Source organism: Schistocerca nitens, chromosome 6 (genome assembly GCF_023898315.1).
Source record: "Schistocerca nitens isolate TAMUIC-IGC-003100 chromosome 6, iqSchNite1.1, whole genome shotgun sequence".
Classification (NCBI taxonomy): Eukaryota; Metazoa; Arthropoda; class Insecta; order Orthoptera; family Acrididae; genus Schistocerca; species Schistocerca nitens.
The window spans coordinates 224,526,261-224,543,296 of record NC_064619.1 but is presented as its reverse complement, the minus strand read 5'-3'; the positions used below and the strand labels follow the sequence as shown (position 1 = coordinate 224,543,296).

The 17,036-nt window shown below is 42.1% G+C and overlaps 1 protein-coding gene across 3 annotated transcripts in view; it reads right to left on the bottom strand.

Annotated features, from left to right (window-relative positions):
* Nucleotides 1-17,036, bottom strand: part of LOC126262268 (uncharacterized) — a 508,717-nt gene that overhangs the window by 423,046 nt on the left and 68,635 nt on the right. For all 3 annotated transcript variants that reach the window (XM_049958775.1, XM_049958774.1, XM_049958773.1), the window contains exon 2: nucleotides 11,270-11,426. In XM_049958775.1, coding sequence (XP_049814732.1) covers nucleotides 11,270-11,419 — 150 coding nt within the window. In that variant the 5' untranslated portion in view covers nucleotides 11,420-11,426. The remainder of the gene's footprint in view (nucleotides 1-11,269; nucleotides 11,427-17,036) is intronic.

Sequence of the window (17,036 nt, the reverse complement as noted above, 5' to 3'; positions counted from 1 at the left end):
TTCTATTGTGTCGACATTTTCAATTTAAAAAGCTTAAGGCAGACAGAGCACTGCTTATAACCTTTTCACGCTCGTGATAGTCTGGAAGGTGTACCCATACACCAGGCAACTTTTCTGTATTCTTATCATACTACAGAACGACTACAGCGCTATATATAAGTGTTACATTCGAAACGGGCCAATGCTATTTCAGTAATATCCACATTTTTTACTTTAATGTGGAGAATAACATCCTGGACTGAGAAACAATGTGTAATACCTGTGTCGCCTACACAAAGCTGTTGCAGCCAGTCCATTAGAAAATCCGTTTGTTTAACATCTGCCAGATCCAAATTGTAACAAGAGTGTACTTAATGCACTGCTGTAGTTGTTAAATCATGGGACACTGACAGGCACATGCCGACTTTCTGTCAGATAACTTTCTTGCAAGATCGCTGAGGTCATCAGTCCCCTAGACTTAGAACTACTTAAACCTAACTAACCTAAGGACATCACACACATCCATGCCCGAGGCAGGATTCACATGTACGAGGGCAGTTCAATAAGTAATGCAACACATTTTTTTTCTGAAACAGGGGTTGTTTTATTCAGCATTGAAATACACCAGGTTATTCCCCAATCTTTTAGCTACACAACACTATTTTTAAACGTAATCTCCATTCAATGCTACGGCCTTACGCCACCTTGAAATGAGGGCCTGTATGCCTGCACGGTACCATTCCACTGGTCGATGTCGGAGCCAACGTCGTACTGCATCAATAACTTCTTCATCATCCGCGTAGTGCCTCCCACGGATTGCGTCCTTCATTGGGCCAAACATATGGAAATCCGACGGTGCGAGATCGGGGCTGTAGGGTGCATGAGGAAGAACAGTCCACTGAAGTTTTGTGAGCTCCTCTCGGGTGCGAAGACTTGTGTGAGGTCTTGCGTTGTCATGAAGAAGGAGAAGTTCGTTCAGATTTTTGTGCCTACGAACACGCTGAAGTCGTTTCTTCAATTTCTGAAGAGTAGCACAATACACTTCAGAGTTGATCGTTTGACCATGGGGAAGGACATCGAACAGAATAACCCCTTCAGCGTCCCAGAAGACTGTAACCATGACTTTACCGGCTGAGGGTATGGCTTTAAACTTTTTCTTGGTAGGGGAGTGTGTGTGGCGCCACTCCATTGATTGCCGTTTTGTTTCAGGTTCGAAGTGATGAACCCATGTTTCATCGCCTGTAACAATCTTTGACAAGAAATTGTCACCCTCAGCCACATGACGAGCAAGCAATTCCGCACAGATGGTTCTCCTTTGCTCTTTATGGTGTTCGGTTAGACAACGAGGGACCCAGCGGGAACAAACCTTTGAATATCCCAACTGGTGAACAATTGTGACAGCACTACCAACAGAGATGTCAAGTTGAGCACTGAGTTGTTTGATGGTGATCCGTCGATCATCTCGAACGAGTGTGTTCGCACGCTCCGCCATTGCAGGAGTCACAGCTGTGCACGGCCGGCCCGCACGCGGGAGATCAGACAGTCTTGCTTGACCTTGCGGCGATGATGACACACGCTTTGCCCAACGACTCACCGTGCTTTTGTCCACTGCCAGATCACCGTAGACATTCTGCAAGCGCCTATGAATATCTGAGATGCCCTGGTTTTCCGCCAAAAGAAACTCGATCACTGCCCGTTGTTTGCAACGCACATCCGTTACAGACGCCATTTTAACAGCTCCGTACAGCGCTGCCAGCTGTCGGAAGTCAATGAAACTATACGAGACGAAGCGGGAATGTTTGAAAATATTCCACAAGAAATTTCCGGTTTTTTCAACCAAAATTGGCCGAGAAAAAAATGTGTTGCATTACTTATTGAACTGCCCTCGTACATGTTGCCTCTGGAGTGCTATCCCCACATTGGATAGCACTTGTTACCAGATGACACCACTTGTGGGGTGACTGGTAGTGATTCAGTAATGTGTCAGGGTTTACTGCATGGAAAAAAATATCTGAATATGTCACCACACAAGGCATCTGTAATACGCCAATTATAATTCCTTGCTGACACCAATTTTTAGATATGCTTAGAATAAGCATTATAGAAAGGGAGTAACTAGAATTTATGGCGCATGTTGTATGACTTTAATGTAAGCACTAGATATATGGGAGGGATGACATCACATATGTGTGCTTTAACAGTTGGAAAGAAAGGACATTGTAGAGATATGGTGTCAAGACGAAACTGTCATATTCCCCTACATGTAGACAACTCTGTGGCGTCAAGATGCATATATTTGGAAAAACTGGCAAAGAGATGCCGAAAATATACTAACGGCCATGTCATAAAAAAGTGTAGTGCTTCGACGTTAAAATGGAATATCGCAACATCTTTGCGTAGACGACAAGTAGTTTGTGTATTTGGATAAAATGTAAAATTTTAGTAGGGAATTTTAACAGAATGGAGATGTGTGACTACCTAAATCAAACTACAACTTCGGTATGAAAGAGGAAGACTACCAGGAAAGCAGTAATGTTATTGTAAACAGCGATAAAACTGTTACGTCTTTCTTGGCTAAAAATCGTGATGTTACCATGCTTGAAGCTACAATTTCCAACTAAGGAATGCGCGGTGCGTTTACCCTTGTAGAAGTCTGTATAAATGTATTCAATACGAGCAAACTATTTTTTTTTCAAAAATATTGTGCTCGTTGTACTCAATACCAATCAACCCCCATGCAACAAATACGACACATGTGTTATGCATACATTAGGGTTTGCAGGAGCCTCCACGAAGATTGCGTTCACCACTCGAACAACAAGCAATCGGGCGTCCCCTGGAAACGACCTAGTCGGCCAATCCTGCAAACACCGGAGCACCAAAACCAAAGATGACAAAACTCTCCGAAGAGACTCAAAAAAGGCCTTTATCAAGACCATCACTAGTGACAACTTCCTGCAATATTGAAGGCTTATCTGTAAATAAAGAAATTTTACTATCTGACATGTGCAAACGAAACAACTGTGATGTTTTAGTGTTACAAGAAACACACAGAGCACCAACTAGCCATAGACCAAAAATACAGGGCATGAAATTAGTCCTCGAGAGACCACACGAAAGGTACGGAAGTGCTATATTTGTGAAACCGAACTTAGACGTATGCTCCTGTACTCTGACCTGCGAAAAAAATATAGAAATTTTAACTATTGAGCTACATTCATGTACTGTAACATCCGTGTACAAACCACCCAGTGCGAGGTTCAAATTTACGGAGCCTAGAAATTTCCATTCAAAAAACATTAAAGTTGTACTAGGAGATTTTAACTGTCACGGTCTCGCATGGGGTTATAAAGAGACAAATGACGATGGCGAAATGCTGGAGACCTGGGCAGACCAGGCTAAACTGAAATTGATACATGACCCAAAGTTGCCTGCATCATTTAACAGCGGAAGATGGAAACGAGGATTTAATCCAGATAACATCTTTGTCTCCGAAAAGGTATCCCTGCAAACTGTAAAGCAAATCGAGGACCCAATTCCAAGATCGCAACACAGAGCAATAACTTGCTGCATTACTGCAGTAATCAAATCAGATGTAATGCCCTTTAAGAGACGCTTCAGTTTCAAAAAAGCTCATTGGGAACTTTTTACAAAGGACCTTGATAAGGAGATCTTGGAAATTAAACCAGAGATACAATCATATGAAACTTTTATAGACCTCGTCAAGAAAATCTCTCGACGGCGCATACCTAGAGGGTGCCGCACCCAGTATATCGCTGGACTAAATGGTAGCAGCAAGGAAGCTCTGAAAAAGTATGAAGAACTATACAATAAGGACCCCTTCTCAGAGGAAACGATCCAGGCAGGTATCTCCGAAGCGAGAAAGGAAAAGTGGTGCAACCTCCTTCAAGAGACGGACATGAAGCACAGCTGTAGGAAGGCATGGAAACTGGTCAAAAGTCTCAACAACGACCCAACAGAACCACAACCAAATTACAGTGAAGTTACACCCGATCAGATAGCTCACCAACTACTCATGAACGGAAAAACTAAAAGGAAGATCAGGAATGGCAAAATTAAAAGAAAATTGAACGAGGAGATTAGCTTCCTAGCTCGCCCGTTCTTCATTCAGGAGCTACAAGATGCCATCAATGATTTGAAAAACAATAAGGCCGCTGGCCTCGACGATCTGAGATCTGAGCAAATTAAACATTTTGGACCGGGAGTACAAGCATGGATCCTAGAGCTAATGAATAACTGTATTACAACAATGCAAATTCCTAAACTGTGGAGGAAAACTCGGGTTATTGCGTTACTAAAACCAGGGAAAGACCCAGCTGAAGCTAAAAATTTCCGGCCTGTATCACTGCTTTGTCATTTATTTAAAGTACTGGAGCGAATGGTCCTCAAACGCATAGCTGATTATGTGGACAAAGCCCTCATTAACGAACAAGCTGGATTCCGACCAGGAAAATCATGCTGTGGCCAAATTCTTAATCTCACACAGTACATCGAAGACGGCTATCAGAGAGGAGAAGTAACTGGGGTCGCATTCCTGGATCTCAGTGCTGCATATGACACAGTTAACCATAAGTTGCTTACGCAGAAAGTGTATAATGTCACTAAGGACTACACCCTTTCTATGTTCGTGCAATGTCTGCTACAAAACAGACGCTACTATGTAACCTTACAATCTAAAAACAGCCGTTGGAGGACACAGAAAAATGGACTTGCACAGGGTAGTGTCTTGGCTCCAATATTATTTAACATCTATACCAATGATCTTCCCATCAGCCGCCAGACACGAATGTTCATATATGCTGATGATGCAGCAGTGGCCACACAGGATAAAACCTTTGAACAAGTGGAGGAGAATCTCACAGGAGCCTTAACAGAACTTGCTACCTATTACGACGGCAACAATCTCAAACCAAACCCTAGTAAATCTCAAGTATCCGCCTTCCATCTTAGGAACAAACAAGCCAAACGGAAACTCCGAGTCATGTGGCAAGGGGAAGAGCTGAAACATACAAACAGCCCAAAATACCTGGGAGTAACATTGGACAGAGCACTTACTTTTAAGCAGCACTGTCACAACACTAAAAAAAAGGTCTGTGCCAGGAACAACATACTGCGGAAGCTAACACGTTCATCATGGGGAGCTCAACCACATGTTTTGCGCACCACGGGTCTGGTGCTGAGTATCTCAGCAGCGGAATATGCGGCGCCAGTTTGGAGGAACTCTGCTCACACTAAGCAAGTTGACGTCGCTGTAAACGAAGCTGTACGTATTGCCACAGGATGCCTCAAACCAACTCCCACAGACATCATTTACCCCATCATAGGCATAGCACCACCCACTATCCGCAGACAAGTAGCCGCCGAGATCGAAAGATCAAAACAAAAGAATGATCCTCGACACCCGATGCATATGCACCGAAAACAACGTGTCCGGCTGAAATCCCGCAGGAGTTTCATTGAAACTACTGAAGAGCTCGCCACCAAGCCCGCCGCAAGGCGGCTATCTCTTTGGGAAGAAATGGTGCCACACTCCACAATGGAACTACTTGAGGTGGGATCTGCAGGATTTCAACTACCTTTTACAACTTGGAGGTCATTAAACCGGCTGCGCACTGGAGTAACTGGGTGCAAATCAAACCTATTTAAATGGGGTTACAGTGATGGCGACAGGTGTGAATGCGGAGCAATACAGGACTTGGACCACCTACTGATCTGCCCAGATATGTCTATGACATGCACTAAAGATGATATTTTGAAAGTCAATGACAAAGCAATCTACGTTGCTAATTTCTGGGAAGGGAAGATATAATTGGAGCATCCGGACACGGAAGAAGAAGAAGAAATTAGGGTCTGTATCATCTGGTAACAAGTGAGGTAATATAGGGATAGCACACTACAGGCAACATGTACACTCTACTAATCTATTAGTGACTGGATACTGTACTGGGGTGTATTGCACGAAAAATATCGGATTTTGTCACCAATACAACGGTCTGTAATATCAGGTCTACTGTCGCAGAAATAACGCAGCGAAGTTATCTGACAGCCAGCCAATGCATGCCTGTCGCTGCGTAATCATTTAACAACTACAGCTGTGCCTCAGATACCTCTTGCTACAAAGTGGAACTGGCAGACACTTAAAAAATGGATGTTCAGGTCGACTGTGACAGCTGTGTATCGGCGACACAGTTACTGTACATAAGTGCCGTATTATAAAAGCTGGAGAAAACATATTTTTTCTCAGTCCAGAACATTGTTCCCCACGTAATAGTAAAAAATATGGATATTACTGAAATAGCATTGGTTCCTTTCGAGTGTAACTCTTACATGTACCACTATACTCATTCTGAACACTGAAGAGTTGCCTGGTTTATAGGTACTCATTCGCGTCTGTTATGAGCGAGAAAATGTTACAAGCTATGCTCTTTCTGCCTGTAGTTTTTTTAATTATAGATATCTACACACCAAGAGGAGGTTATTAACGTAGATGAGACATGTATTATACATCAGTGCTGTATTTTAGCAGGATGTGTATATGCATCAGAAAACTGTAGTACAGGAGTTTTGTAGTTATCTGTTGGTGGGAATCTATGTTACGCATCCTATTACATCTTTCTGCTGCAGTACTGGCGTTCTTTGTAGGATAGTAGTGTTTCAACATAAGAAGAGGGTGTACATGCAGTAGAAGACTATAGTTTTTTAACGGAACAGTTGTTAATGGTGGGAGATAGTACCGCACAACAAAAGTCTACTGAAAAAACTGGTTTGTTAGGTATATTGTAGACGATTCTTGGTGGAAGTCTATATTACACATCTGTATTGTCTACTGGGGCAATTCTCTGACTGACTATAGTTTTAATTACATACCTATAAACTAGAAGTTGACTGCTAACACAGATGATAGGCGTATTACACATAAATGCTTAATTATAGCTCTGGAAACATATTTTCCCTCATTCCAGGATCTTGTGAAAGTGTTATAACGCACACTAAAAATCTATGTCGAAATGGAAAGTACGAAAACTGCATGTTAAGGATAACAGATTCAAAAGGCACAACAGCCTTCTGTGGTCCACTGAAAAACTCGATCTGGGACTGAACATGAAAGAAATCTTTGTGTGACTTACTATTACACATATATTTCGGCAGTAACACCATCAAAGCGTGGCAGGATCTATCCCACAACTGACTTGCTATCACACACGTATTTTTCGCAATAGCACCGTCAAAGTTTGGCGGAATCTATACCACAACTGGAATTGATGTATACGGATATGACGTCATTCCTTTCAACTTCTCTGACCACCACGTCATGAACATTAAAAATATAAAATGTCTACCTCACCTGAAATTAGCTTGCAGAGAAAGCTGGAAATTATATTTGTAACACAGTCCACTTACCTTGAGTACAAGTGGTGCTCATTACCAATCATGGGTCAAACCGAAACGTTTCTTTCATGAGGCGGTTGGTTTATGGGAAGACATCGTGAAACTTGGTATCTGGAGACTATGTAAAAAATATTGTCTTCCGGCTAAACGACCACAGGAGAAAGAATATCGACTATTACCATCTTTAAACTCGTGAACGGCATGTAAAAGTACGTAACAGGGCAGATCGGGCAAGCGATTTGAAGATAAAAGTTTAGAGCAGCAGCAAAGATGATTAAAAGAGAAAACTATCACAAATGAGGATTAAGGGGACCTGCCATATGAGACGTGGACGGTTCAAATGGCTCTAAGTACTGTGGGACTTAACGTGTGAGGTCATCAGTCCCCTAGACTTAGAACAACTTAAACCTAACCAACCTAAGGACATCACACACATCCATGCCCGAGGCAGGATTCGAATCTGCGACCGTAGCAGCAGCGCGGTTCCGGACTGAAGCGCCTAGAGCCGCTCGGCCACAGCGGCCTGCTGAGACGTGGAGCACTTTAACACCTTATAAGAGTGCGAATATGATGCACGGAGAACAAATATACGAGGTCCAAAAAAAATCTCATGTCAGTCTCCTATGAATTTAATAAATACTTTCTGATCAGCCATCAGGAAAGATCTCATGTAGGCAGCAAGGAAGGTACAACTATGTGGACACTTCAACTCTGGAAAAATCGTACTCGTTTCCCCAAGAAAAATGCTTAACGAATTTCAGGCGTTTAACGTTATTTTGCACACACTGGAAAATCGCAGCGGCAGGATTAAAAATAATACCGTCCAGATATCCAAGGCCCGGAGCGAAACCAAAAAGGCATTGTAGGCTTGATTTGTACACAGCCTTCTTCTCACGGCAGCATAAGGCACGACCATTAGTGCTACTGGACATTTCGAGAAAGCCCTCAGTATGTGTTGCCCGAATTCGAAATAATACCCTGTATCACACTTGCGCACCTAAAGAATTTATACGGGGAATCGCTTAAGTATGTACTCGTAAACCTAATCCGAACGCATGATTTTCACAGTCTCTTGCTCACTACACGCAAACTATTAGTTCTACAGAAAATTAATGGGATCCTTTTTGTAAGAAATTTAATGTAGTTAAATTTTATACTGGGGTAGTTTTCGCTAGACAATTCTCAGCTGCACTCTGCAGGGGCAATGAAGATCCTCCTACAGCGTTTTCAGTGGGAAGTGTTTGGTGGTCGCGCGGGATTAGCCGAGCGGTCTAGGGCGCTGCATTCATGGACTGTGCGGCTGGTCCCGGCGGAGGTTCGAGTCCTCCCTCGGGAATGGGTGTGTGTGTTTGTCCTTAGGATAATTTAGGTTAAGTAGTGTGTAAGCTTAGGGACTGATGACCTTAGCAGTTAAGTCCCATAAGATTTCACACACATTTGAACATTTTTTGGAAGTGTTTGATCACCCACAATACAGACCGAAATTGACCCCCTGAGTTTCTTCTCTGCTCGCACGAACCACTGACTATGAAGATAACATTTTGGCACAGACAACGAGCGGCAGACCTGCGTAGAGAATTAGCGGAAAGCACTGGCGGCTGCCTTCTGTGACAAGGCTATCGAAACTTGGTACGACGCCACGACAAACGTGTAAGTCGGAGCGGCGATTATTTAGATAATTAGCTGGGAGTTGTGGCCAGCTGTTGCAAGTAAAACATTTTTGATTTTTTTCAGTAGTGCCCATTTCGCGGACGATCGGAACTTACTTTCTGCATAGCCCTCGTATATATATACTGGTTGTTCTTTGTGTATTTTACTGTACCACCTAAAGTATATCGCAATTAAATGAAAGGTTTCAGGCCAACGTGCAACTATTCGTAAAAAAGAAGTCTTGTAGCTGTTTAGTACATCACTTCTTTCATAGATGGTGAATTACATTCCCTTACAATTGCTGCAAATCAATCAAAAGTTGGAATATGCTTGAGCTCACTCCTGATGCTTACTCCTTGGTATTTTCGGTGTAAATTAAATAAATGTTCAAATAAAGCAATTATCTGCGTCAGTCACTCTTTTAATTTTATTTCACGACGCGTTTCCAGAGTGGAACAATGATATTGTGTTACATATTTGCTAGCTGGATGTAGCCAGTTGTTTCTTGTTGTTTTATTTTTAATGTTCAAATGACTCTGAGCACTATGGGATTTAACTTCTGAGGTCATCAGTCCCCTAGAACTTAGAACTACTTAAACCTAACTAACCTAAGGACATCACACACATCCATGCTCGAGGCAGGATTCGAACCTGCGACCGTAGCGGTCGCGCAGTCCCAGGCTGTAGCGCCTAGAGACGCTCGGCCACTCCGGCCGGCATTTTTAATGTGTTCCAGTGCGCAGAACCCTGCGGCTCGTCAAAAGTATACATTTTTAACTTAATTTTTCTCACAGAACACAAAACAATAACACAAACAAACTAAAGATGATCATTGAAACATATCTTGTGGCGCTTTTCCTGTTGCGTGTAAGGGTGAAAGCAGAGCAAGTAGTAAGTGCACCAACTTAGACTAAAATCACTGACACAAACAATGTCAGGATGGCAAACAATGAACATTCGATATAAATGTAAAGCTGATTTACTTTAACAATAACAAGGTTCAGTAATGGTGCTTACCAGAGCACTTGACAGTGAAGAGACACTTGGTACGTTGCAAATGTGGGCATTAACAAAATCAACACTACATAAAATAAATTCATAATGTGAGTATTAACTAAATCCATCACTCCCTCTTTCCTAGTATCGTAAGTAGTGCACTGTTTTCATGAGTGGACAAATAATTTTATTTAACTTTTCGCCCAGATGTCCTGGTCACCATAGTCGTCAGTTAACCCAAGGGAAGGGAACCATGTGCGACATCTGCCTATGAACTGTGTAAACTTTGAAACTTCCTGGCAGAGTAAAACTGTGCCGGACCGAGACTCGAACTCGGACAGCATCTGTGAAGTCTGGAAGGTAGGAGACGAAGTACTGGCAGAACTGAGGCTGTGGGGACGGGTCGTGCTTTGATAGATAGCCGGTACGGTAGCTCAGCGTGTTGGGTCGGAAGGTTAGCAGCCCTCTGCAATAAAAAAAACTGAGTGAATAGATCATCGATGAACTTCAATGGGTGTCATGGGACATCCACCGCGAACAAATACAACGAACAATACAGAAAAATGAGACCAACGAAGAATAAAAGAGAGAGAGAGCTCTGTCGATAGAGCACTTGCCTGCGGGAGGCAAAGGTCCCGAGTTCGAGTCTCCATCCGGCACATGGTTTCAATCTGCCAGGAAGTTTCATATCAGCGCACACTCCGCTACAGAGTGAAAATCTCATTCTCTGTAAACTTTGCTCGGTGTGTGATAGTATTTTAAACTGTTTGTGTATTATATTTTCTGAGGAAGCGGGTTGGACCAGCCCAGCATTTACCTAACCCAGCGTCAAAAACCACCTAAAGCTCACAATCTGGCTGACTGGTGTACCATTAATCCAGCACCCAGACTCGATACGGGTCTGATTCACCTTAACCTCTCTCGAGCAAGCATGCTGCATGTTTAGTGGTGAGGCGGTAGCGTTCTCGCCTCCCACGCCCGGGTTCCCGGGTTCGATTCCCGGCGGGGTCAGGGATTTTCTCTGCCTCGTGATGACTGGGTGTTGTGTGCTGTCCTTAGGTTAGTTAGGTTTAAGTAGTTGTAAGTTCTAGAGGACTGATGACCATAGATGTTAAGTCCCATAGTGCTCAGAGCCATTTGAACCATTTTTTTGCATGTTTAGCTGTACGAGCAGATCACAAGTAAATCAGTCAGTCCAAGCACCGTAATACAAAGTACTGTGTAAGGCACTTACAAGCTCCAGACCGACTGCCCAATCGGGGCCGATCTCCGGGAGTTTGCCGATCCACCTGACGATGCCACCTTGAGGCAGTCCCGTACCACTGCCCAACCACACGACTCGTTCACCCACCAGAACGGGCGGACGGAACATCCACTTCTCCATCTTATGCCTGTGGATGACGAAAGACAGTGGAAGTTAAAAGGACCTCTCTCAGCATCTGGTACTAACACTGATACATCAAAATATTATCACAGAGCAGAGAGACATCAGAGACACTGTACCATTGTAAGTCTATGGAGCACTAGATACGATATCCCTGAAAGAAATTATTATTTATTTGTATGTATTGCCATAAACCTTATGACTTGTTACCTAGACTCTATAATAGGTTTAATATATTACAGTTATGGTGTCACTGATTCACAGTTAATTTTACAATTAAGATCTCATAAAGCTTTTACTTTGTTTCCACCTATTTATGGAAATTCTGTAACTTATGCTAAATGAGAATTAGGAAAGGTATTAAATTAACAACGGTCATTGGTTTTAAGAAGAGAAAATAAAGAAGACAGGAAAGGTAGAAGCTGTACAGTCTCCCACCGCCAACGCAGAGCAGATATAGAGAGAGGCCTCAGAAAAACTGGATGGCATGTGCTGCCTATGGACCAGATAGACTATTGTAATACCTCATTCAGGTACAGTGTCTTCGAAACACTACAGTCTCTGTTCCATGCATCTGATGTTTATTTATACGTTTATACTCTTTTTCAATGTTCCCTTTTGGTATGCAGTAACCAGGCATTATTCTAATGATCTACAGTACACTTGCATCTGTATTTTGTTGTACAATACCTGGTAAGAAGTTTTATTTAAAATGTTAAGATCTTTTTATTTGAGTTGAAGAAACCCTATGTGTGTGTAATTTACTCTGTCTTTGGTTATAGATGTATGTTCGCATAGTCATGTTAGCTTTTGCTTAGCCTGAAAGGGCCCACTTCACTTGGTCTTTAGTTTCATTTATTTTCTGAAAACATTCCAGATCACGAACTAATTTGAAATATTCTGCAATCTTATTTCGCTTTTTATCACTTTCAATTTTCCTTCATCCACTCTAATCGATTTCCAAAAATATACAGAAGCATGCATCTTCTCATCACCTATATACACTCTTCTGAGCTGAAACATATCCTCGCCACAATAGGATAATGGAAGTTGCGGTACATTTTCAAACACCCTGGAACATTTGGAACATTTTAGAGCACTCCGGAAAATTCTGGAAGATTCTGTAACATTTTCCTACAGCCTCGAAAATTCCATAACATTCTGTCTGGAATGTTCTAGAACATTCAGGAGCTTTTTGACCAGTCTCGGCCATTTCGACACTATATTCTCAGGATGCTTTACCAACTTCCTATAAGAAGTCCATTGGTAGGACGCCGTCTTTTGACTCACGTTTTCGAACCCAGCCCTTGCAGTTCCAAACCGAAACCTTGTTGGATGAGGGATGGAGGGCTGCAGGGGGTGATTTGTGGAGTTATAGGGGTATTTATTATATAACGGCAAACCCAGCAATGCTAAACAATTCCTAAATACGTGTAGGAATAGGATAAACATCCTAAACTCCTTCCCTCCCCATTTCTTCTCTCTGCCCATCTCCTCCTTGCCCCTCTCTTTCTCGACCTTGCCTCCCCCCCCCCCAGCTCTCTCTGTGGATCACTTCTTCCCCTCCTTTCCTAATTCACTTCCTCCACCACCTTTTAACATCGACTCCCCCCACAGGCCCTCTGTACCTCTCTCTGACCTTGAGCCTTGTTTTCTTTTACTACAGACGAAACCTTGACTGGGAATTGTAGTCGCTTAAAATAAATGGGTAATTTCGTTGCGGTCATTGGTATTCGGGGTATCAGAGCAGGAGAGTGGATTTTTTTTTCCTCTGGAGGGTGGGAGGGGGCGTTCTCTTCTATTCCAGTGCAAGATGGTCACTCAGATCAGTATCCCAAAATATCAGCAGCTACACAGCCATAAACTGTTTCAACGTTTAGAATTGGAAAACAGGTTACATCTACTGAAAATTCTGATACAAAAGAGTAGAAATGAAAGCAATGTAGTACAAAAATTGCAACGTGAATTGATACTGACGTAAATAGCTCCGTAAGTGGTGAGTATTTAGCGTCTATAAACTGCATGTTATGCTACAGCCTACTTCAAATGATTTCTTCCCCAGAATAGTTACTAATATATTGCTTACTATTTCAAATCAGTCATCATTGTTAAGCTACTTCTATCAACAAACAAAGAAATGTCATTTTTACAGTTCCGTGCCTCAGTTGGTAAAAACGGACCCCTTATAAGATCGCCTTATAAGATTTCCGTCTGCCTGTCTGTTCGACTGCTAAGGACCCTTTTTCTCAGGAACACGTAGACGTATGAAGTTCAAATTTGTATCACATAATCCCTTGGCAGTGAAAAATTAAAAATTTTAAGATTCTAAGTCAATTCTGTCAAAAGATACGCCCATTTATGTCACATATTTTGATACTCGAAAACTCACTCATCAAAACCTAGAGGGTACTTACCGTTGACCTAGCACCATTAAGCAAGAAGCAAGGTTGCACAGTAAAAGAAAAGGAAAAAATCCGAAAATTGTTAATTTGTAATTATGTAAAACGAAAAACAGTTTTTAGTAATTTTCCATCCGCCTGTCTGTCCCTCTGTTAAAACTCTTTTTTGTCTATAACAGGTTAGCTTACCAAGTTCAAATTTATGTAACATAGTAAAGTCTATGATCCCTTTGCGGTGTAAAACATTTAACGTCCTAAGTGAATACAATCGAAAGATTCGGCCATTTACGTCACATGTTTTGTAACTCGCAAACGAACTCACCAAGACCTATACGGTATTTCTCGTTGAAGCAATGTTTCACAGAACAAGTAAAGCAAAATATTCTGAAAATTGTTGAATTGTAATTATATCATATAAAAAACATCTTTTTGCCATTCTGACATACGTAGCATTCATCATCTCTCAAAAACATAATAGACGAACATTACTGCATGCAAACATAAAATGTAATTTGTAGTCATGTTTTTGTAAGTAAATAATAAAATATTTTATTAAATCTTGTATGACTACACATGTGAACTGAAGTCCATTGGTCGTTTCTTCTTGTATGCCCCGGCTAATTCGAGGAACTAATGTAGAGATTTTGATACGGCCTTGAATTTCCCGGGACTCATACCTTGCCAGTATCTATATCAAAAACAGGCAAAAATCGTTGAGATTCTCCATTCCCAGTGTATATAAATACACACTGAAGAGCCAAAGACATTGGTACAGCTGCCTAAAATATCGTGTAGGGCCCCTGCACGCAGAAGTGCCGCAACACGAGTGACATGGACTCGACTAATGTCTGAAGCAGTGCTGGGGGGAACCGAAACCAAGAATACTGCAGAGCTGTCCATAAATCCGTTTGAGTACGAGGGGGTGCAGATATCTTCTGAACAGCACGTTACAAGGCATCCCAGATATGCTCAATAATGTTCATGACTGGGGTGTTTGGTGGCTAGCGGAACCGTTTAATCTCAGAAGAGTGTTCCTGGAGCCACTCTGTAGCAGTTCTTCACGTGTGGTGTGCCGCTTTGTCCTGATGGAATTGCCCAAGTCCATCGGAATGCACATTGGACATAAATGGATGCAGGTGATCAGACAGGATGCTTTCGTACGCGTGACTTGTCAGAGTCGTATCTAGACGTATCAAGGGTCCCATATCACTCCAAATGCACACGCGTCACACCGTTGCAGGGCCGCCACCAGCTTGAACAGTCTATTGCTGCCATGCAGGGTCCATAGATTCATGAGGTTGTCTCCATACCCGTACACGTCCCTCCGCTCGACACAATATGAAACGAGACTTGTCCGACCACGCTACATGTTTCCAGTCATCAACAGTCCAATGTCGATGTTGATGGGCCCAGGCGACGTGTAAAGCTTCGTGTCGTGCAGTCACCAAGGGTACACGAGTGGGCTTTCGGCTCCGAAAGCCCATATCGATGATGTTTCGTTGAATGGTTCGCACGCTCACACTTGTTGACGGCCCAGCTCTGAAATCTGCAGCAATTTGCGGAAGAGTTGCACTTCTGTCACGTTGAACGATTCTCTTCAGTCGTCGTTGGTCCCGTTGTTGAGAATCTTTTTCCGGCCGCAGAGATGTCGGAGATTTGAGGTTTTACCGGATTCCTGATATTCACGGTACACTCGTGAAATTGGCGTACGGAAAAATCCGCACTTCATCGCTACCTGGTAGATGCTGTGTCCCATCGCTCATGCACCGATTATAATATCACGTTCAAATCTACTTAAATGAATGTTTATGAAGTTCTTTTTTGAGATGCTCGATCCATGATTGTTCCTAAAAAGAGGCAATAAACATGTGAAATGTTTAGTGCTGAAATGTTGAGATACAGAAGGGCTAAAACAATCTTAAGTATACTGTTTTAAAGGAAAAGAGTGAAAATAGACTAAGTAAGGTGATTTTCTAGAATGTGTGTTTTCTAATACGTTATCTGAAAAGTGACAAATTACATAGAATGAAATGATTAAAAATGTCACAGACTGACTTTGGTAATACTTCAGAAGATAGACCTATTCAAAAAAGCACATCACCGCAAGTTTTTACTCATTACAACAAGGTAACTAATATCTTTTAAGGTATTTGTATAGCTGTCGGTAGATTAGTTTTTTTTTCATTGCTTAATTAGCTCCGTCGGGTAATCTGAGCCGTGCTTTCGGGTTATGCCACTTTGTTTCTATGACTTACACTTACACTTTTTGGGTTTGAATTAAAAAAGTTATTTCCATACTATAGTTCATGTATAGCTCGCAGTTTTTTATTTAAAATCAAAAAGCTTCCCTATCTGAGCGAAAGTAGTGGACACCTAACTTACAATTCCCATTTCTTTCACAGTCATGTACTGGAGTTCTAAGCACATGTAAATGTTTGTGTCAAATGCCGTTGCAGTTTCTTACTTCGTCGACTAGGATCACTACAATCTCATAACATGACCATATTATAGAGGGCTGTCAAAACAGTCTGAAAAGCTTGTAAGGGTGTTGCAGGGTACTGTACTCGTATCTGGTGGGTCTCTCGAATTTGCGATCGTAACGGCCTTATTGGCTAACTTCAATGGTAACTAACTCCGAAACGGCGCAACGATTCGAATATTTTTCTTAACAATTATTTCTCATCATAGTCTACCCTACAACACCTTTACAAGCTTTTTAGCCGGTTTCCGACCACCTTGCGTAGCTTGCCCAACTTTTCTTGAGGACTGCTCCTCGAACCGCTCGGAATTAATCGAAAGAATTCGGAAGTTTTCGTGACGCTTGCCAATCTACACGAGCTGACAATTAACAAGAGGAAGGCCTCAGAAACGCCAGCCAATTCGGATCATATTTGGGAGGTCGCTTATGTACAATCTACAGTGAAAGACTCAAGACATTTTGGCACAGCACAGCCGTTCTGTAGAAAATTACGCATAAAGTTGAGGACGTGCAATCGACACAGAATTGATGAGAACGTTATATAATTGAAACTTGAGCATTTTCATCAATATATATGGGGTGCATAAACGCGTATCTTCCTAGAAACCGAGAAAAGAATCTTTTCCGATTTCTGTCTCACGTTATCTGCGTGATCGTTCCAATTTAATTTTTTCGTAATTGTAATTCCTAAGTATTTAGCTGAATTGACAGCCTTTAGATTTGTATGATTTATCATGTT